The following is a 23,924-nucleotide window of genomic DNA, read 5'->3' as shown; positions in this document are numbered from 1 at the left end:
GAGATCAATTTTTAGGTTTAAGTATCAGCGCAGGAGTGTGTGGCACTTTGTGAGTGGTCATAAAGAAATTAGTATTAAAGGGTGCCCAGCAGGGAAGGGTTGTAGTACCAATGCAATAATAATATTTTAATACTGAGTTATAGCTATCAGGCATTGAGTGAATTTTCCCAAAATCAATCATTATGCACCCAATGAGCCCACAGTGATCTGTTCATCCCTCCATCCTCCATTATTTTGCTGAGTTAAAATGGTGGACCAGGAAATAGCAAAGTAAAGTTACATGAAAAAAATATATTAAGCATGGATAATATCTGTCAAACTCCAGGTTTGCTTTTGCACTGATTATGATTGTCTGATTATAGTAAGACTAGCTGATGTACCTGGTTTCACCTGGGTAGACCTTAGATTTTTACTGTTTCCATTTCCATCTCACCTCTCCAGTAACACATTACTCCTTCACCTCTATCCTCTCCCTCGCTGTTATAGTAAGACATTACCCCCCCTCCCTGACCTGTGAACTAACAGATTCCACCTCTGTAGTAACACATTATCCTCCCTCGCCTGTGTTGTAACACATTCGAAACTCCCCTCCCTCACCTGTGTAGAAATACAATCCCTCCCTCACCTCTGTAGTAACACATTATCCCCGCTCACCCCTATAGTAACACATTACCCTCACTCACATCTGGAGTAACTTAGGGCCTGATTTAGAGCCGGACGCTCTGACAGAGCGCTCGCTCTGAATCAGGGCTGGCCTTCTGTTTTTTTAGAGCGGCCTCCTGGCCACTCGCATAGCGACCATCGGGCTTGCGAGGAGACCCTTGTGGTAGGGTCTCATTGCCGCAAGCTCTAGAGTGCTTTTGGCTCTAACAGAGCCGAAAGCACTCCCACTGACATCACTTGTGATGTCAGTGGGGCTGGCCCCAGACGGTAGGCATTCCCATGGGAACGCCTCTGTCTGGGCAGCCACGCCCCCGGCCCGTCCACCTATCCGGGTCTCGCGCATGCGCATGACGGAGCTGGCTCTGTCGTGCACATGCGCACTGGGCCACCATCGACCCGCTTGCGAGCGCATAGCGCTCGCGAGCGGGTCTGAATCAGGCCCTTATTCCCCTCCCTCATGCCTGTAGTATCACATTACCCCTGCTCACCTGTGTAACACATTCCCCATCTTTGTCCATGTTGTAACACATTCCGATCCCTCACCTCGTAGTAACACATTTCACATTCCCCTCCCTTACCTGTGTAGTAACACATTCTTCTCCCATACCTGTGTAGTAGCGCATTCCCTTCCCTCACCTCTATAGTAACACATTCTGCTCCTGTACCTGTGTAGTAACACATTCCCTTCCATCACTATTCAAATAGGGGAGCTACACCAACTGCCAGTTATGTTTGGCAGCACTTGGGATGACAGTTGGTGTTTGATTGCTGAACTGTGCTACAGACTCAATGGGCGGAATTCAATTGATTCCAGCCCCTATCGCGCCCGACGGAGCTATTCAGTTCTTGCTCCTGTCGGGCGCTATCAGCTGCCAGCGCTACATTTCAGCTCGCAGTCCCAGGGGGATGCGAGCTGAAATGTGCGAAAAGTGACCTGTTTGGGCGCCCAAACAGCACTTTTCGCGGTCGCGCCCAGCACTTTGGTCAGGTTTAGCTGCTTTACGCGGCTAAACCTGACCTCTATGGGCGCGATCAGCGTGAAAAACGGCATCAATTGAATAGCGGACCACGATCTCCTGTCACTTTAGACGGGAGATCCGGACCGCGTAATCAATTGAATTCCGCCCGAGACAGTCAGTCAGGACATTGCACAGGGGGAGGAAACATTTTAGTCCTTTTCACCCCAGGAGTCACATTTTGAAAAATCACCTGCTTAGGGGGCACCTACGTCATGGAAGGAATATACTCGTGTTTTTAGGTCCAGGGTTTGGTGGGGGCGTTGATGAGTCAGTCAGTTAGGACATTTGAGATATATATATATATATATATATATATATATATATATATGCATATCAAAGGGAAAAAGAAGCTTATGTGCTTCTTATTGCATGTCCAGGGGAGACAATCATATTACAGTGTTCCCTATGTGCAGCACTTGTGATTGTCACGCCCACTTCTCAGAATGATATTGAAATCTTATCACTGAGGGTTTTGTTTGAAAGCGTGATGATAGGTTCATATGGAAGGGACATATTTGTTGTTGGTTCTGCACATCAGGACATAATATGGCATTTAGTCTTCAGGACATAATATGGCATTTAGTCTTTGCTTTGTGTAGGCCAGAACCATCAGGTGGAGAAGAGAAGGTCCAAACTGTATACATTTTTTAGGTGAGTTTTCATGCCCTGAATACAGTGACTACCTATAATGAATAATTGACTGCTTGCCCTGTTGCCCTGTTTACCACATTTCATTAGTTAGAAAACAATAGCTGTCTTTCCCTGCGACCATGTCTCCTTAGTCAGGAACCCAAGTCTGACTCATATGCTACTATATTTCTGCTTGCCTGATAACATGTCTCCTTATTCTGAAAACCAGGTCGGAATGTCCTGCTATCATGTCTCCCATGTCTGATTGTCCTGCTACCATGTCTCCCTTCTCTGGAAACCATGGGCCTGATTCAGAGCCGCTCGTAAGCGATGTTCGCACATCTGCGCATGCGTATGGGTCGTAATGTGCATGCGCCGACCAGTCAGTGCGGTCGGAAATGTTGTGCTCGCAAAATAGCGAGGGGCTGCTAATTTGATTGACAGGATGAGGCGTTTGTGGGTGGTAACAGGGGAAGGTGCTTGAAAACAGGGAGTGTAGATCCGAACGCAGGCGTGCCAAACGATCAAAACGGGCGTTTTAAGGGTGTGCATAATTAACAAAGCAGCGTCATCGACCACGTCACTTGGTTGTCTTTTAGCCTGAACTGCTCGCATGGTTACGATAGGAAAATGCTACCACAAGAATAGCGAACAGTTCATATGCCTTTCGATGTACTCGACTAATCAAATAAATAGCGGAGATGATGTATGATGCGAACGCATGTTTCGGACGCTCGCTCAGACATATAGGCGTCAACAGACCGCAAAGAGCGAGCTCTCAATTTAAATAGCCAGCCCCTTTATCTGAACGAGCGAGCACAAATAGCGTCCGGCTCTGAATCAGGCCCCATGTCTTAATGCCATGCTACCATGTATTCCTTGTCTGGAAACCATGTCTGAATGTCCTGCTACCATGTCTCCCTTGTCTGGAAACCATGTCTGAATATCCTGCTACCATGCTTCCCTTGTCTGGAAACCATGTATGAATTCCCTGCTACCATGTCTCCCTTGTCTGGAAACCATTCCTGAATGCCCTGCTACCATGTCTCCCTTGTCTGGAAACCATTCCTGAATGCCCTGCTACCATGTCTCCCTTGTCTGGAAACCATGTCTGAATGTCCTGCTGCCATGTCTGGAAACCATGTGTAAATGACCTGTCACAATGTCTCACTTGTGTGAAAACCATGTCTGACTGCTCTGCTATCATGCTTCCTAGTCTGGAAACCATGCTGAATGCCCTGCTACCATGTCTCCCTTGTCTGGAAACCATTTCTGAATGTCCTGCTACCATGTATTCCTTGTCTGGAAACCATGTCTAAATGTCTTGCTGCCATGTATTCCTTGTCTGGAAACCATGTCTGAATGTCCTGCTACCATGTCCGAATGTTTTGCTACCATGTATTCCTTGTCTGGAAACCATGTCTAAATGTCCTGCTACCATGTATTCCTTGTCTGGAAGCCATGTCTGAATATCCTGCTACCATGTCTCCTTTGTCTGGAAACCATGTCTGAATGTCCTGCTACCATGTCTCCCTTGTCTGGAAACCATGTCTGAATGTCCTGCTACCATGTCTCACTTGTCTGGAAACCATGTCTGAATGTCTTGCTACCACGTCTCCCTTGTCTGGAAACCATGTCGGAATGTCCTGCTACCATGTCTACCTTGTCTGAAAACCATGTGTAAATGTCCTGTCACAATGTCTCACTTGTGTGAAAACCATACCTGAATGCCCTGCTATCATGCTTTCTAGTCTAGAAGCCATGTGTGAATGCCCTGTTACCATGTCTCCCTTGTCTGGAAACCATGTCTGAATATCCTGCTACCATGTCTCACTTGTGTGAAAACCATACCTGACTACCCTGCTATCATGCTTTCTAGTCTGGAAACCATGCCTGAATTCCCTGCTACCATGTCTCCCTTGTCTGGAAACCATTCCTGAATGCCCTGCTACCATGTCTCCCTTGTCTGGACACCATGTCTGAATGTCCTGCTACCATGTCTGGAAACCATGTGTAAATGTCCTGTCACAATGTCTCTCTTGTGTGAAAACCATGTCTGACTGCCCTGCTATCATGCTTCCTAGTCTGGAAACCATGCTGAATGCCCTGCTACCATGTCTCCCTTGTCTGGAAACCATGTTTGAATGCCCTGCTACCATATCTCCCTTGTCTGGAAACTATGTCTGTCTGGCCTTTTTAAAATGACTACCTAGTCTCTCTGATCGAATCATGGCGCTAAAATGGTGCAGATGGCCAAATTGGTGCAGCTTTTCAGGCACTTGTTGATTGGAATTATTTTTTCTGGAAACCCATACACAAGTCTGTATGGGTCTTGTGTAGTATAGTTTGTAAAGTGAAATAGCGTGAACCCATTTTCAAATAGCAACAAAATTGTTGCTTTGTTAGTATGGAATGGTGGATTAACACTATATATCTCATGTTCATGAGGATGGGGTTTAATAAACTAAAACCTTAAAGACAACACATATAAGTTTTCATATACTAGTTTTCGTTAAGATAATGTGGACGGAGTATAAGAAAAGTGTAGAATGATCAATATTGGTCATTTATTGCTCTTTACAAGAGCTGGATGCATTGCGGTAAAATCCTGTCTTTCTTTGGGAAGATATATTTTGGAATCCTTTTTTTAAAACGTGATACTACAATCTTCCGCTGTCCTCCTGCGAGTCTGTTTTTCAGACAGTCAACATATTGGGGGATCCACGGATCATATAATCTGGAAAGGAGGAGGCGGATGGAAGACGGAGGGCAGGGAGGAAGATACCGTGAGAACAGAAGTAGGTGGCTACAGACATTACGTTTTATTTCCACGGCACAAGTGGCTTTTTTATGGACCGATTCTTCTGGGACCGGTAGTTTAGTAGTTAGCGAACCCCAATACTATATAGGGGAATCAGTATGTAATACTACCGGATGTATTGCCAGCGGACTAAATACCGACGCTGGAAGCACGAACCACCAGGATCCTGACTGGGGCTGGTAAGTACCCTAACCCTCCCATCTCTCCCCCCCCTAACCCTAACCCTCCCTTAGTGGTGCCTAACCCTAACCTCCCCCCGGTGGTACCTAACTCTAACCACCCCCCGGTGATGCCTAACCCTAACCCCCCATTCCTACACCCTAAACCCAACCTTCCCAGAGGGGGTACCCAACCCTAACTCCCTTCCCCTAGCTTAACCCGCCCCAGAGGGTGTCTAACCCTAAGTCCCCACGGGGGTGCCTAAAACTAACCACTTCCCTGCTGCCGGACATCAGGATTTTGGCGTCTGGTTAAAGATAGGCGTCGGTATTTAGACACCTATCTTTAGTACACAGTCAGGCTTCCAGTGTCGGGATTCTGATGTCCGGCATTCTGGACACCGGTAAATAAACTGCACCCCATTTAGGGTTCGTAAGCATAGATGTAGCTTGCTAGGTGTTCACCATGTTTTCCAGCTGAACTATATTCACCAATGGCTGAACTTAGGGAAATTACTATAAAGATTAATGATTCCTATCATTGATAAACTGGGAACAAATCTTGTTTACTTTTTGAAGATCCAAACCTTAGTGCTAAAAAAAAATATAAAAAAAAAATGATGTCCTCCTATTCTATCTCTTGGGGCCCATACATCAACAATCATGTTAAAAGATTCACAAACGCTGCGTTTTTTTACCTGATTTACCGATTCTCCTATCCACCAGTATGCATCCATACAATTCCAATATGTACTAGCGATTGACAAACATTTTCACCAGAGAACAGATCTGCCAATCATGAAAGAATCATCATTTTACTAGTAAAATGACTGATACCATACACTGGCAAACTACAGCCGGGTTTGGTCTGTGAAAGCCAACATGTTGGACAACCTGATTCACTGATTCCAATCACTTTTTGGTGGAATCGGCAATAGGTGAACCCCATACATTGCTGATTTTTTTACACAACCATCTGTAAAACGCAGAATTGTCCCGATTTATTGCTGATGTATGGGCCCCATAAGATGATATCCTAAGTGTAGAGCTCCAATGTTTACCTTAGGAGAGAGCATCAGCAAGGCTTAGGGTAGAATCATTCAAGGATCTTTTCTCATTTTATAAATAAACTAACAGTGTTTGCAGCCCAGATACTAACATGATATAATTGATAGGAACTACAACTCTGCTGTCATAACTCCACTTTGGGGTCTATGCATCAATGGGGCCCTTTCTCGACAATAAAGCTGATTTTTTTTTCTCTTAATTGTGGAGCATCCACTAGGCGACTAGTGAAGGACTGAATGATAATGATATCATTATCGTTCATTTAAATGTGCAGTGCCTACTACACTGAACGATATATCGTTCAGTGTAGGCACCATCCCTCGTCCCTGAACATGGTCAATCTGTGGTTATTGGCAGATAGACCAGCATGTTCAGGCGATGATTGATGTCGGAAACGGCCAGAGGGAGCGCACATCGCTGGTTGTTTCCGACATTATAGTGCACGATTTATGCACGATTAATGATCAATTAATGTCGTTATCGTTCAATCGCTCATTAATATCGCCTAGTGGATGTGCGCCTTAAGGGTTAAATTGTGGATTTACTGATCTGTCTGCAGATATGCACCTCTATGTTTGTTAAATAGGCTTATGTATGCATAGTCGCAGGGAAACTGTGGAATAGTGCTGCCAACAGCAGATAACTCTGGTGATGGGAGGCTTAACTTCAAATCTGCATGCCTTGTCCTAAGTCATTAGTTACATTTACACAAATGGATATATTTCCAGAACTGAGATACATGAATTTGAACATGCTATATAGTAAATGCAATGAGGGATATTTAGCAATAATTTCTAAAGGCACAGATCAGCACATAATACATATCACCCATTCACCAATTACCATTTATCTGTCCGGTGCAGGCTAAACAATGACAGCAAAAGTCTGAATGGTTATGATTGTTTTAGCACAAATCTGAATAGTGGACATTGTTATACCCGTTTTACACCAGAGCAAAAACCTGGGTTACTGTGCATTTTGAAAGGCCCAGGTTCAAATAACCTGGGTCAAGCAGGGTTGAACAGGGGTTCAACCCGGCTCGTGATGCAGTGTGAATGGGTAACCCAGATCCCGTTCACAACATAGGAAGAGTCGGCACTTGGAGATGATCTCATCTCCAAACGCCGGATCAGCATGTGATGGCGGTGATGTCATCAACCAGGCAATAAGCCTGGTCGGGCAGCCAGTCTGAAAAGGGTCTCAGCCACCTGGGATAAACCTGTATACAAAAATCCGGTATTGCGATGTGAAAGGGATATAACACTATCAATCTGCGATTTATAGAATACATCCCATTTAGTCCTATTTGCTACTGATAGTTGTACAAGCACTAAAACCGCTACATTTAAAGTGTTTAGATACAAACCATTCTCAATTCAAATGCATCTAAAGCTGGGCATACACGTCCAGATAAAATGCCTGTCAGACCAACAGACATTTTATCTGGCAGCCTGCCAGCCGCAGATGTCCTCGGCATACACTGTGAGATTACTCACAGTGTATTAGCCCGATATTTGCGCTCCGCCCCTGGGGGAGGAGACATTTCCTTGTTCCTTCCATGGGAAGGAACACAGGAAATATCTGTCTGTCGGCCGCGGTAGGGCATACACAGCCCGATGCGGCCGACAGTTTGCCCCATAAATATCGCACCGGACGGGCATGCTGGACAATCCGGCATGCCCGACCGAGCAATATTTAAGCCTCAGTCGCCCGCACACACGCTACAATTATCAGGGCGATCCACGGATATCGGGCGGATCGCCCCGATAATTGTAGCGTGTATGGCCAGCTTTAGTGGCAGCTACAGATGCCCTTGTGCAAAATTCACCTTGTAAGGGCACTGAGAATATACTGCATCTGATAGTATCCAAGGACATCTAGCTACCCAAAGACTTTCCAGATAATGCTAGCATTTATCAACTTTATTCACATTGCATGCAATAATGTACCTTTCTCATTTGAACTAGTCTACTCCTAACTGACTATACATCCCCTGACAGCACTAGTCATAGACTCACCTGCGTTCATCATGAGAAACTCAAAACAATCTCCTGGTGCTAGTGCAGGCCCTTGGGCTATGTTTCTAGACAACTTGTGTTCAGTTTATCTTTGTCTAGGACGGTTGTTGGGTAACCAGATAGATCCAATGAGAATACATACATACATACAGCCATTCTTACAGTCCCCCCAGCAGCATTGGTTTGTTCAGATAAGCACCTCTATCACAATTGGTCACGTTTGTAGGTCATGTTGTGGACATAACACAGATGTGTAGGAAGTGATGTTAAAGTGCTGCTAGCTCATTGATCCCTATACCGAAACATGGCCCTCATTCAGAGCCGCTCACTATTTGCGGTCGTTCGTTCTAAAACAAGGGGTGGCTATTCAAATGAACCGTTCGCTCATTGCGGTCTGTTCACGCCTCTAAGTCTGAACGAGCGAGCAAAACTTGCGGTTGTTATTTTGAAAAATACGCCCCCTTGCCGCTCGCACCATACGTCATGTCCGCTATTTATTAGATTAATCGAGTACATCGAACAGCGTATGAACTGCTCGCTATTCTTGTGGTTGGTTTTTTCAACCGCTATTTTGCGAGTAGTTCAGAGTAAAAAAAACCAAGTGACGTGGTCAATGACGCTGCTTTATTAATTATGCACTCCCTTAAAACGCCCGCTTTGACCTTTAAGCACGCCTGCGATCTAATTCCACTCCCCCGTTTTCAAGCACCTTCCCCTGTTACCACCCACATACGCCTCCTTCTGTCACTCAAAATAGCAGGCATTCGCTATTTAGCGAGCACACGATTTTCGGCCGCACTGACTGGTTCGCGCATGCGTATTACAATCCGTACGCATGCGCAGTTGTGCGAACATCGCTCAGTGCGAACGAGCAGCCGCTTACGAGCGGCTCTGAATGAGGGCCCAGATGTGCTGTTTATACTGGCAGAGATTGCATTAATATTCTCATGTTTCTGGCAATGTATGTCTGGTATTCCTGCACTTGTGACCAGTTAATGTGCTTTAGCAGAGAGATCAATTACCCCTGATCCCATAGTATTTTATTAGTGCTCTTCTCACTGTAGTGAAATGGGATGCAAAAGACATGTTGTAGTACATACACACAGACATTTGCTATATGCTCACATAAGAGTCAGGGGTATATTTACCAAAGTGCGGGTTTTTAGATTTGGAGATGTTGCCCATAGCAACCAATCAGATTCTACTTAGCATTTATATAGAACCTTCTAAAAGATAATAGCTAGAATCTGATTGGTTGCTATGGGCAACATTTCCACTTCTAAAAACCTGCACTTTAGTAAATATACTCCAGACTGAGCTGCAGTCACTGAATTAACTCTAAAATTCAATTAAACTCAGATATCTAACTACAGAAAATGTTTAATTAGAGTTCTATAGGCCACTTCACACAAGGTTAATGGGAGACACTTACTAATACCCCTTTTCCATCTAAATTCCGGGTCTGACCCGGAGTTGGAACAAAGTTCCTATCCGGATCAGACCCGGAATTTTGCCGGCGCCGACTCGGGATATTCCCGAGTCAGCGCTGTTCACACCGCAGTCGGGTCTGCATAGACCTGGCTTTTGTGGAGTGAAAGTGGTCGCTTGGAGATGACGTCATCTCCAAGCGCCACTGAAGCCGGAACAATCGGCCGGCTAGCAGCGCACTCCAGGTCATCGTGACCCGGAAGGCGCTGTTCTCACAGCGTGGGTTTCACGGGCTACACCCGTGTTAAACCCTGCTAGTTACCTGGGTTGGATTGCCGGGTCACTCGACCCGGCGATCCAACTCTCTCCCCTTTTACACCAGGGAGCTGCCCGGGTTAACCCTTCAAAAACCCGGGTTTTAGCTCCGGTGTAAAAGGGGTATAAAACTCCTGTCCCAGGAAACAACCCTCACTCCCAACAATATGCACATAAAAGTTAAATATTTATAATTGAAGATGGACCATTTTAACTGCAATGGTTCATTTTGTTTTCAATCCTATCTTTCAAGGTGGCTTCTGAGTGACAACATTTTGAGCTTCAGAAGAGGTGCACAACTAACACCAAAATTTAGTAGTCTTCGCAAAGGGCACGTGCTAAAGGCACAAAATGACAGAAGCTTTGCAACATAAATATCACTCAGAAAACAAAACTCTATGTGTACTCTCTCTACTGTCTCCTAGTTTTATGAAATGTCCTCCATTGTCTGAATCAACACATATGAAATTAAAGGAATTATTGTGTAAAATATTTAAAACTTGTCACTTATTTCATTTACAAGCAGTAAACAAAGTTTTTTGTGTTGATCAACCTCTGTCAGTTTGTGGAAAGCTTGTAACCTCCTGGACCACTGTACAAGTAATAAAATATCCAACTATAAATAATACCAAACCAATGTTTACAATACAATATGTACTAAATGCCAAACTTCAGTCATGTTATTGTACACAACATTTTGAACACTGTTTGGTATCTTAAAAATATCAGACCTTTCTATTCCTAATATTTTATTTTTATTTTTTTATCACCTAGCAAATTAGGGAAAGTTTGATTATTGTACTTCAGAGCCTATATACACTACATCCAGCATGTTTTCCAACTTATATACTGTGTATGTATACACAAAGCATGTTTACACAGAGTACATACACAGTGATTTTATAACCCATACTCAGAAGCAGTTTACAGGGCAAGTGTAATGAATACTTAGGATAGAGGTCAGGTGAATTAATCACTTACTCAGCCATTTCCCAATTGCCTCATCCAGGGGCTCTGCCAAAGACACCCATATAATATGTGCTGTTACTGGATCCACATGCCAGGTATGATACACAATTATCCTACTCAGGTGTGCGCTAATTGAGGCAGCAGGGTATGGAGGCAACAAAATTTAAGAACTCATTTAAAATGTTAATGTTGTTTCTTACTCTAAATAAGAAGTGCTTAATTGTCCATATACCATTGACTAAATTATCTAGTGTCAGGTGTGTATTAATCGCCTACACTTGTTAATATAAGATATAAAATACTGCACTGAACTCATCTGTTTTTTCTTTTAGCAAAACAAATGACAAAGTAATTATAAATGTCTGAACATTTTATGACTATGGCTACCAGATCTGCCAGGTAAATCCAGACACACACATATTCCTCACACTGCATGGCTGCACACAGGGCTACTATCAGAAATGTAGCCAGTACAAAAGGCCACCACCTGGCTCCTCCCCTAGCCCCGCATCATTTATCTATTACTACAACTGGAGTACTTTTCACTGAAAAAAAGTTTGGTAGCATAGCATGAAGATCTTTTATTTTTAAACTACATTTTTTTTTTAATTGAAGCATATCGCAATGACAAAGTTACATTGCATAGCATTTGTTGGCAACATTACATTGCAACACAATATACCTGTAACGTTAAAAATGTGAACCATAAAATAAATGATTAGCACTTGTTTATAGTGTAATAACAGACATCTTTCTATTGATGGTATCATCCTTTTAGCAAACCAGCGTTGATTAAGTTATAATTCTATTAGAATTTGAGTTACCAATTTATAATTTACCTGAAGACCACACACCCTAATTATTGCTTTACGCGGTTCAACGTTTTATTTTTTTTCCAATCATTTTATCATGCGTAAAGGTGCGTACACACTTGGCAAATTTACTGAGCGATTTCACGATTACGACATCGTAATCGTGCAATCACTCAGTAATCATGCACAACTAGCGCACTGTAATGTCGGAAATGACCAGCGATGAGTGCTCCCGCTGGTCGTTTCCAACATCTATCCATCTATCGTCGACTGAACATACTGGCCAACCTGGCAATAACGACAGATTGGCCATGTGTTCAGGGATGATGGAGGGTGCCTGCACTGAACGACATATCGTTCAGTGTAGGCACTACAGGGGTTCAGGAACGACTGTATGATTACGATGTCGTAATCATACTGTCTTTCCTAATCGCCTAGTGTGTACGCACCTTAAGTGTGCAATCTCTTATCCAAGAATACCACCTGCAGCACGGTGTTAAGCCATAGAAAAACCACACACACTATATATAATAATACACACACACACACTCTATCTCTCTTAGAGCCTGACCCAGTGTAGTATGCTATTGCCGTCACTGCTGGGATTTTGTACGCAAAGGATATGCGGAAATATGCTAACATAGCAGACGCTGGGATTTCTTTTTAGATACTCACAGGTACCATCGCAAATCCAAGTAACTCCATAATAATATGCAGCTGCACATGCAGATCCTTCGATAATCGGCCTCCTGAGTAACCCCATGATCGCGCAGAATGGCCACCTGAACTGGAGCCATGTTTTATGCGCAGCAACACGCCCTGAAAACCGTTGCGGCACGCCTACCTTTTTGGTAGCACACCTCGTTACCTCCACCAAAAGGGAATAAAAAGTCACTGCTTGTGACTACGTTAATGGACTCAGACACATGCACAGATAACTGATAATCGCTCAACTACAAAAGTGTCGGTATAGCGTACTTCTCTGAATCAGTCCTTATCCCACCTGATAGTCGAATAGGGTATTATGAGGGGCAGGGAAGAGGCTTTCTAACAGGCACCATGCTAGGGGACGGGAACTGACTAGTACTTCCTTATCTGGGCATATCTAAAGGCACTAGCTGCTTCGGTCACTACTGCTGGAGCGCAGCTTAGTATATCTCAGCTGCCCCCAATTATGTATTTTGTAAATTGCTGTAATACCTTTTGTTTGTTGCAATAAGCAGCAATAAATCAATTACCTTAGATTAATAAACAGGCAAAACAAAGTCAGGCCTGCCTATGGGACTTACAAAACAAGACTTTTATCTGCTTCTCATTCGTCATCAGGGATGCTGGTAAGAAGGTCAGGGTGGCAGGTTCCAATGGTTAATTAAGACAATATGAGGCTATGGGCTGTACTTAGGCCATGTGCCCCTACTCCTCATGCAAGGCACCATTACAGGGGAAATGTAGCTAAATCTATTGCTATGATTGAGGTAACTGTCACTTATGCAAAGCTTGTTAGCATTTGAAGATTTACGCTCTGTGGCCACTTTATTGGATGCACATGCTCATTAATGCACAACAGGCCATCGGGACACATATGGAACGTGACTCTGATGCATGTGCACACTGGGAAAAAATCGATCGCTTGCGTCGGACATTGACATTGGTCCACCTCTGAATCAGGCCCCATAGACAGCCAATGATGTTCCAGCAATGCAGTGTATAAAAGCCTGAAGAAATGGTCAAGAGTTTCAGTTATTGTTCAGGCAAGACATCGGAATTGGAAAGAAATGTGATTTAAGTGATCTGTAGAGTTTACCAGGAATGCTGCTCAAAACAAAAAAAATCCAGTGAGTGGCAGATCTGTGGGGGACAATGTTTTGCTAATTAGGGAGGTCAGAGGAGAGTGGACAGAGTGGTTAGATCTGAGAGGATAGTGACAGAAACTTAAATAACCATAGTTACAACAGTGGTATCACTATCCAGTAGAACCATGGTCGGACTGGCCCACAGGGGTACAGGGGAAATCCCCGGTGGGCCTCACTGCCTGAGGGTCCCACCTCCTCCTCTGGATGTCATACTCCAGACTGTGCACTGAACTGTACATTGTTACTCTATTAGATGATCAAGATGTTGTGGAGCAGGACCACTGATAAACATCAGTTCTTGGTTTGCTACTATAAAAACTATATCAAGATTTGCTTAATGGTCTGTCAAGCAAATGTGGTGTATGGCCACACCCCTTAAGCATGGGCCCCTATCACTGCATTCCCCCAGTGGGCCCTATATGCCCCAGTCCAACAATGACACTGTAGAAAAGAGCACACAGAGCGCTGAAACTTGAAGCGGTTGGGCGACAGTAGCAGAAGACCACACCAGGTTCTACTCCTGTCAGCTAAGAACAGGTGATTGAGGCTACAGTGGGCACAGGCCCTGATCCAGAGATGGATGGATTTGCAGAGCCGTACACAGATGCAAATGCAGAAGAAGGTGTCCTTGCTGCATTTGCCATCTCAGCACTGTGACCGACGTCGCAGGCTGGGATCACCATTTAAACCATCTCGACCGATGGATCCTCTCACAGCACTTTGTGAATCAAAAGACGGTGTTACCCACCATATCCAAGTCCCGGAATGTATCGCATTTTGGAGCTTAGTGCATATGCGGTAAGCGGCCAAACCTCCAAAACACGGAGGTTTGACTGCAAAAAACGCATTGCTGCATCCTGACCCATATGTTTGCCCAGACATCACAACTGGGCGGGCATTTAAAGTTTCCCGACTAGTTGTGTTGTCAGTGTCGACAGTTCCCACGGCCAGTGTACGAGTCAGTCATAAACCTACCCATACACTATGCTGCAGACTTATCAATGTACACACGGACAGATGCACTTAGCAATATATCGTTCATTGGCTATACAATCGATATATTGCATAGTGTGTACCTAGCTTAAGACTGCAGTTTTCCTGCCAGAAAATTTCTATCATCACCTGACTCTAATTTACTGTTTCAGTAAGCTGTACTGATTTAATTAAGTAAATAGAATTATATATTTTAAAACATGTTAACTAATTAAAAACAAATAAATATAATAATAAATTATGTGAGCCCAGCGTAGAATGGTGGCCCAGTTGTTAGCATTGCTGACTCTCAGTATTGGCACCATGGGCTCAGATCAATGCACTACATGTATAGAGTGACAGTGACTGATGTGAATGATTAAAAATAAATGACTGTAAATAGCTGCATAATATGCTGGTACCATATACATAAAGGTTACTAATAATGAGTGGGTCATCTTGGAAGGTCTGTGGTAAGCAGAATCCATATAAGCTAAATGATTCCATCCATTCTGATTGTGACATGCTAAATCTCACAGGTTCCCTGCTTTCCCGGAAGTCCGTGAGAATACCCCAAACGTTGGGACTCTCCTAGTCATAACGGGAAAGCAGGTGAATACTTTATGGCTAGCTATGCCTTTCTCTGCTTTATGCCCCATCAGCCCCAGTTCTTATCATCTGCTTTATACCCCACCAAGCAGCTTCTCCCGCAGACCCAGCTATCATTAAACAAGTTAGTGGGGAGGCTAAAGTGTGCTTTAGGAAATAGTAAAAGGTATGAAAGTCGTTTAGGGGTTTTAAAGGACATCTGGGGGTATTGTGGGTGAGTGGGTATTGTAAGTGATCTGTGGGATGTTTTGGGGTGAGTCTGGGGTTTGAGTGCTATGCGAGAGGGCTATTCTAAGGAAATGTGATCTCTTTCTTTGATTAAATGCATTGTTTCAAATTATTACTGGCATTAAGAGTACCGTATGACCCCTCTGCATAAGTGCAGCACGCCCAATGGTTTAGACTAGCTCAGACTGGTGCTAGACTATCACAAGGTCCAGAGGACATTTCTAAAAACGGTCAATGCAACTTTTCTTTATAAATGTAGTGTATTTTTCCTATTTATTATCAAGGACTAATACACTCACTTTGAGCATCTTACTATGCTCAGATACCACTTTAGACACACCATCGATCACACTATCGAAACTTGCACCTGCCCGATGGCAGGTGCAGGTTCTCCTTTTGAATAAGGCCTCCGATGTGAATGATTTTGCGTCTATGTACCACTCTCCGTGACGTGCCTGTGACACTCTCATAACACGTCCATAAAAGGGCCCATCTCCGTGCGACCGCTTAGCCACCTCCCTGCTACAGCCCAGATATGCCCAATACATTTTCAGTGCGTCTCCCAAGCGCCTCAAGTGCAGCTCTGACTGTGTGCACGCTATCTGGATGCATGCGCAGATGGAAATAACGCTCCACTGCGTCCAACATCGCTGCTGCGTCCAGCTCGGAATCATGCTCATTGTATCTATGTAACTTACAGTACATACTATTGCTAAACTACAACATGGTTACTGGTGTTATTAGCCAAAATCCTTTAGCTTGCATACCTTCACTACTACAGTACATACAAGATGTTATGCAGGTATGAATGTGAACTTTTTGTAATGCAGTTATCTCATTTATCTGTCTGTCTAATCTATTTTACTTAAGTAAATAAGTGGTAAATTCACATGACTTCATTCCAGCCACCACTGGAATGCTGTTCTATGTAGGCACTACTCCTAAAAACCAACAAGATTCAGGCTTAATTCCTAATCAGCTGAGGAGGGCACATTATTGACAGTAGAAGGGTTAAACTTATCCACTTTACCATAAGTGTTTACAGTCAGCATCAGTGAATTGCTGAGCAATTTAGTGTAAACACAGGCTGGATGAGTGACACCATAACTTGGTATTGGGACAACTCTGAGACAGGAGGCGATTGGCCAACGCTGGGGAGAAGAGGGGGTGTTTGGGCATAAAGGACGTGAAGTGTCACCCTGTTTGCTCCGACCCTTCTCCTCTGAGAACATTGGACAGGTGAGATAGGTGTGTCTATTTTCCGATATTTTATTTTTCCACTCTCTTAATTTTGAAATATGTTCTTTCCTTTATATTTGAAGTTTCCTTTGTTTTTGCAAATGTTTCTACTACTCTACTGTATGTAACTAATAATAAGACAATCTCTGTGTCCCATTGATGTTCTGCTCATAGGACAAGGTCTCAGAGACAACTGTGGCTATAATACAATTTGACAGTTTGTACAGGGACTGTTGTGAAAAAATAGTGGGCAACATAACAAAAGAATACACAATATAATTAGGAGTCATTTCAGTTGTGCCTATCAATGCTCTACAATGTTGATTCTCATTGTACATCACAATCTTTTCTACACTTTATTGATATTCTTAACACAAACTATTAGAATTTTTTTTTAAATATATACATGCTGTATATATATAGGAAAAAGAAAACTTGAGTATATTTACTTGAGATATTGTATAAACTAGTATTGCAAATACCATATATATGTAAATGTTTATATATTGAACATCTTACACCGGCAGATTATGGCAACATTTTAGTCACCCTTCAACTACATAATGCTGTAGAATCATGTAATATATTTGTCAAATGTCATCATTGCAGTACACTTTTTTCTCTACATTATGGTTATTCCATGCTGGGATCTGTAGTTCTACCACAGAGAGCCACTGTTATACTACTTATATTTGGTGTAGATATGATAATTTTGTTGAGCACCTTCATACAATACCTCATTTATTCTATACACCTTTTCAGGGTGACCCCCAGTATATATAACAGATTTTAATCAGGCGATGCTTCTTAACCTACATCTAACTTTATTACATCTTCATGTATGACCTGATCTACATTTAGAAGATTTTTGGTCTTTTTTTTCTATTATTATTATTATTTTTTTTTTTGTTAGAAAGTTTTAAGTACTAGTTTATAGTATTAGAAAGTATTATAATTATAGTGAAGGTGTGCTCATTATATTATGAAAGTACAGATTGGCAGTGGACAGTGTTGGGCAGATAGCAGCTTGCCATTTGTTGCTGAACATACAGATTCACCTGGCAAAGCATTCTGGGAGTTATAGTTCAGCAATTCTTTCGTGTCCACAATTTGACATTTATCTGTAATTTATGTTTATTTACATTTTTACTTAGTCTCATACCAAGCAATGGTGGATTTTGAATGCTATATTTTGAATTTTAAATTTTTTTTTACTCTTACCACTATTAGGAATATACAGTATATTGTCTGAAATCAGATTGGCATATTTACTTAAATATAACTATTTTATATGTATAATTATGCATAATATTTCTATTTATATGTATGTGTCTCTTCTAGATCAATTTCACGAAACCCCTGTCACACATTTCCCACCATTGGTTCCAACCTTTATCCCACCCAGTCGTGGAGTAGATGAGGTGAGACCATTAGTAAAATTATTGTTGGTTCCTCCTATACATTTGTTTATTTGTCTATGAGGTGATATTTTTCATGTTATGTCAGTGTATCTAAATAGATACACTTATATGTTAAACATGTTCCATCAATTTTATACATCTTCTCATTTCAAATATCTTTTTATTTAAACTTCTCCCTTTTTTATTGTACCCTTTTTTTAGTATTTGTTGAAGCTTTTTTTCACCTTTGGCTGCACTTTTTTTTTTTTTGCTGTTTTGTATAGAATCTTTATATTCTTCTGTTTCCAGTGTCCCTCATTGTCTGCCATTGCCTTCTTGTCTTCACTATTTCATTTTCATACCAAACCTTCACGCTTGTAATGTTATTTGTTTTGCTACTGTTCTTTTCTTCCTTTCTGCTATCTCTCTCTTTCTCATCTTCTGATACCACTCTCCACCTTCATGTAGGGTGTGTGCAGCAATGGTAGTACGTGTTTACAGATAAAACATCTCTTTGCCTAGTCACTCATCTCCTGCAGTTATTAACCAGACCCAGCTGCCTGACTTCTGCGGGCACCAGGGAACGTTTGGCTACAAGGCTTAATTCTGCTCAAACTATATATTAAGAAAGTTAGAAATTGCACTCTCTTTATGTATTGTTAAACATATATCTATAAATATATATAATACATACATACATTATATATATACATAATATATATATTATACATATATAATTTGTCTAGTTTATAGCATGTCAGATCATTAGAATGTTGACAGCAGAAAGAGATGAGTGAGCCAGTGACTTTTTCACGCATGTGATTATGTTATTGACAGGGCTGTATGTGACAGATTCCGAGTCAACAGATTGGGGAGGTCGATAGAAAAGTGTAAAACTATGGAGGCACTGTGCTAAATTTTCATTGCTTGACTTGGTTGCTGGGAGGAGTTGGGCAGGCTAGAGCATTGCTCCTTGCATAAGAATGAAGCTAGAGCAGAAATGCCTAGTCTTACAGGTTTATATTAAAATGAGATAAAGCGGTGGACTGGGCACATTTTTAGGATCATTCCTTGTTTTGCAGAAGTGTTCGCCAGGGGATCCGAGGGAGTGTTGGGGGGCTGCTGGCACTATTATTTATCATTCATTTTCAGAGGGAGCTTTGCCACTGGGTTTGACCACGCATCCTCAGCATCACCCAGACCCTGACCGGCAGTATGTTTGCATGGCACTGGTGCTCACAGCCATTGTCACTGTGCAAAAACACATATTTGCACCTGCTTACAGCTGATTTGGGCCTTAATGAGATGTATTTTGTAGAGATGTGCCCAGACCCCCGTCTTTTGGTTTTGGTTTTAAATCATCGTCGTGTTTTGGTTTTGGCAAAACCACCCTCAAATGTTTTGGTTCAGTTTCGGTTTTCTTGGATTTCTTTAAAAACTAATAAAAACAGCTAAAGTCATGTAACTGACCTATTTTTGTTCCTATAGTATAATTAACATCAATAACATACATCTCTAGTCATTTCCAGTTAATTTTGATCGCCTCACAGCACCTGAAATCACGAGGGATGGACTTACATGCAATCCAAAATACGCTTGAACTTGTTTTTTGTTTCGAGTTCTGAACTTGGTGAGGAGACCTGAGTCGGGACTTGGTTCTATTCAGAACCCCAAAGCGATCCGATCCGGGACTCATTTTGACTAGGAACCCCAAAGTTAGGGTATGTTTGGTACTCCTAAGGACAATAAGAACAGCTCTACAGGCTGCTGGGTGCATGCCGGAGCATCCTTTGGACGTTCTGGTCAGCTCTGCAGTAGTGCCACTGGAACAGCACCCTGAAAGCCACATGCAAGTGCCATATGGCAACAAAGGTGCCGCCTTCAGGTTCCTGTTCCCTGGGTGACAGCACCGCTTGCATACCCCTAGTTATGGCCCTGCAGGAGAAGCACAGAAGAGAATCACATTTCTAAGTGCTCTTCAAGCAATGTAAAAAAAGATTACACACACACGTAGTAAAGACCGTTCCAATGTTCTCTAACTCTCATGATTCTTTTAAGACATAAATCTAGTTAAGCAGCGAGCAGTAATCTGGGATTACATTTAAAAGATGAATACAATGAAAGTGGTTATTCTAAGTAGACACTGATCATAAATGGTAACAGCTCCCATACACTCAGTGGCCACTTTATTAGGTATACCTTACTTAGTCCCGAACCTGACAATGAGTTCAGTGTATTAGAATGGCCTCCACAGTAACCAGATCTCAATCCAATAGTGCTCCTTTCAGATGTGTTGTCATGAGATTTGAGCAAGAAAGTGCAGCCAAAGAATCTGCGCTATCTGGATGGAAGATCGACAGTAATTAGATCAACAGTTAGTAGTCAACACCAGATGGTCATCGGACAATTGGTTGACATGGCCAAAAGGTGGAAAGGGACAAAAGGTCGACTGACAAATGGTGCAGAAGGTTGACAGGGTTAAAAGGATGACGGGTTCAAATGGTCGACAAGCAATATGGTTTTTCAACATTTTTAAGATTAGGGTTAGGCACTTGGGGGAGGGTTAGGGTTACGGTGCCAGAGGGGATGTTTATGCTTAGACAGTAGGGGGAGGGTTAGGCTTAGGTTCAGGCACTAGAGGGAGGATTAGGTTTAGGATTAGGGTTAAATTATAAACAAAATATGTGTTAACCATGATTGTATCGACCATTTGAACCTGTCAACATTTTAACCATCAACCTTCTGCACTGTCGACCATTTGACAGTCGACCTTTTGTCCCTGTCGACCTTTTGACCATGTCCCCCTATTTCCTGTGGACCATCTGGTGTCGACCTATTGACTGTCGATCTAATTAGTGTCGATCCATTATACCACACCCAAATCTACATCAGCTGTGTGTTATGATCATATCACCATGGACCAGAAATCTCTAAGGAATGTCTCCAACATATTGTTGAATCCATGACACAAAGAACTCAGGCTATTCTGTGGGCAAAGGCAGGTCCCACACAGTACTAGAAAGGTTTACCTTGGGTGTATTTATCAGTTATATAATCTTTTTCAATTATAACTTGGAGTGACTGATTTTATGGAATTTTAAAGCATGTAAATTAAAAGAAATAGTAGGGAAATGAATCTGGAACTGAAACTATGCAAGTGACATCCCCATAATTAGGATTGGCTTGAGTCCACTGAGTATTGTGGGGCATATTTATTGCGTAAATATTAATAAATATTAAAAAATAAATATAATTTTTTGCAAATATTTTCAAGCAAATTTACTAGTAATCTCTTGCCAGGAGACGGGCCTGTCTTGACAAAGAACTGGAAGCAGTATGATGGCGTAATGCTACCACAATGCTTCCTGGTTCAAGTGCCCTGGCGCACACTGTGCACTGATAGCTTTGCAGCCCCCATACAAACATATGGAGGCTGCAACTGCTGATGTAAATGGAGGGTCCATGGTAGATTTGGGGGACATTTAATATTTGTGGCTATCCCCTAACAGACGTATATTATTTGATAGATAGTCCCCTGTATGACGTGAATTACATTGTTTTGTGTTTTGAAAATATATACAGTAAGCCATTCCCATTAAATATGCTGATACCGGTATGTAATTACCAGTATGTAATTTTGCCACTACAGGGGACAGACCCAGTAACTATTTACTTGTTAGGTCGTTATGCTCCCCATTAGAATTAATTATGTCATTAAACAGTGAGTTAACCTGTTCCCAACCTCAGGCCTGCTCTATGATGCAGATTTATGATATAAGAGCAGTCAGATTTTCAGGTTTAGCCAGAATGTCTTTTGCACACTGACCCCTTCCTCCTCCCATTCCACACCACCACTGAACGGCTGCATTAAAAGACAAATGGAGTATATATATTATCTGCAAATGGAGAGCTTACCGCGTGTGATCTACCCCCCCATTTTCTGCATCCTGACCATCACTCAGAGTTTTATGAGTAAGGTATGCAAAAGTAGGTGGGTGATAATGAATGGAATGTTGAAGTGTGTGTAGTGCATACTGTAATGAAGTCTACATAGATGAATAGTGTTTATATGCACACATTTTATGTGTGTTTAAAGGGAGTTTATAGTGTGTTTATATATACTGTCTATAAACAGATATAAAGTGTGTGTGTGTAGTGTAAAGCTCACTAAACTGTTCGTTGTCATATACATTTGCCTATAAATTACATTTTAATTAACAGTATGTTATACCAGTGTATATAAATGGATACAGTTATGTCTTTTGCACCGGAATAGCTGAACAGTATTTTATTCTGTGCATGTGCATAGCTTTCAATGTACTTCCTCTGTCACCCTTTTCCCATTACATTGCTCCCGTTCCCCCTCCCATTGTTCACTACCCACCTTTTTAATCTTCTGTCTTCCCATCATTCCTTTACTGTTTTAGATATCTTTTTCCATAAATATATTATTTATAATACATTCTTGCATATACTTTTCTGATTTTTTTGTTATTTTTTCCTAATATCCCCCTTTTTTTAATTTTTTAATTAAATCTGTCATATATACACTAGAGTGCAAACTAGGAACCAGCAACAATACTAAGACAATAACAATACTCAGTGATGCCACTGATTCCTTGTGAATTAATAGGCTGCATTCTAGTAGCCAACTCTACTACAGTAGTTGATGGGTGCTCTTTAATGTCCTTTGCTACATCCTTCCGCAGTTCCCCCACCTACTTTTCTTCATTAAGCATTATACCAAATACTATTTAGATTGCCTCTGCTTCATCTATTCTGTTCATCTTCTCCTACCTTTTTATCAGGCATACGTGGAGTTACAGGAGTTAGTTATGGACCACAACAAAGAAAAGCATTGGGTGGAAGTAGCCCACTGGTTGAAGACTGAAGAGGACTACCAGGATGATCCCAAACAGTGGAGTAAACCTCATCTCTCCTACCTCACTTTCCGCAGCCTCCAGAAGCTGCCTTTAGTCTTGAAAAATGGTGAGTGTTTGTCATCTCATATACAGTAACAACAAGTAACAGTTTACAGTAAATTATACCAGCTCCCTCCTAAATGATGCTTTATCCACAGGTACAGTGATCCTTGACCTTGCAGAAAAAACTCTCCCTGGAATCTGCTGCCAAGTCATTGATCAGTTGATTTATGACCAACATCTAAAGCCTGATTATAGAGAGGAGGTATTGCGGGCACTTCTCCTACGTCACAGGTAAGATATGGAACTGTCCCAATGGGGTTTAAGACAAGTGATTCTTGAAACAGGTTGTCTGACTCTCCTAAATTCATAAATACTGAACTCAATATAAAATACATCTACTTAAACATAAGGCTATTAACCAAACTACACCAACATATATCTCTTCACTTATCGCAAAATATGTCCCAGATCGACTTCTCAGCTCTGCACAAGATCTGCGCCTCTCACCCACATGCATTACTTGTTCCCATTCACAGTTACAGGACATCCAGGGACAGGGGCTGCAATGTGTAAAGCAAAGTGATTGCATGCAGTGGGGCCTACTGCGAATGTCCGGTCATTAGACAGTGCATGCACCAGTGGCTATTACCGGGGAGGAATCTGGAGGATCCTTTTCCCAGTAAATTATGCGATATAAAGCCTATAGGCTACAATTGGTAACCATTAGCTAACGGGGCCAAACCTATGGGTACTGCTGTTGCGATCGGAAAAGGGGGAACCTTTGTAATACATTCAGA

The 23,924-nt window shown here is 42.2% G+C and overlaps 2 protein-coding genes across 4 annotated transcripts in view; one reads left to right on the top strand and one right to left on the bottom strand.

Moving 5' to 3' along the window:
• Positions 1–11,190, bottom strand: part of RUNDC3A (RUN domain containing 3A) — a 71,538-nt gene extending 60,348 nt beyond the window's left edge. Inside the window, exon 1 of the mRNA XM_088470653.1 lies at positions 11,102–11,190. Coding sequence (XP_088326779.1) covers positions 11,102–11,109 — 8 coding nt within the window. The 5' untranslated portion in view covers positions 11,110–11,190. The remainder of the gene's footprint in view (positions 1–11,101) is intronic.
• SLC4A1 (solute carrier family 4 member 1 (Diego blood group)) overlaps positions 1–23,924 on the top strand; it is an 80,997-nt gene that overhangs the window by 8,589 nt on the left and 48,484 nt on the right. The window contains exons 1-4 of one of the 3 annotated variants that reach the window (XM_088470649.1): positions 16,776–16,811; positions 18,144–18,223; positions 23,011–23,191; positions 23,283–23,418. In XM_088470649.1, coding sequence (XP_088326775.1) covers positions 23,038–23,191; positions 23,283–23,418 — 290 coding nt within the window. In that variant the 5' untranslated portion in view covers positions 16,776–16,811; positions 18,144–18,223; positions 23,011–23,037. Of the gene's footprint in view, positions 1–16,775; positions 16,812–18,143; positions 18,224–23,010; positions 23,192–23,282; positions 23,419–23,924 lie in introns of those variants that run through there. The other 2 variants (XM_088470651.1, XM_088470648.1) reach the window with 2 other exon arrangements.

The sequence above is a fragment of the Taudactylus pleione genome, unplaced genomic scaffold (assembly GCF_031769625.1).
Source record: "Taudactylus pleione unplaced genomic scaffold, aTauple2 ptg000102l, whole genome shotgun sequence".
Taxonomy (NCBI): Eukaryota; Metazoa; Chordata; class Amphibia; order Anura; family Myobatrachidae; genus Taudactylus; species Taudactylus pleione.
Note: the sequence above shows the minus strand (reverse complement) of the source record. Positions and strands in the feature narration are given on the sequence as shown.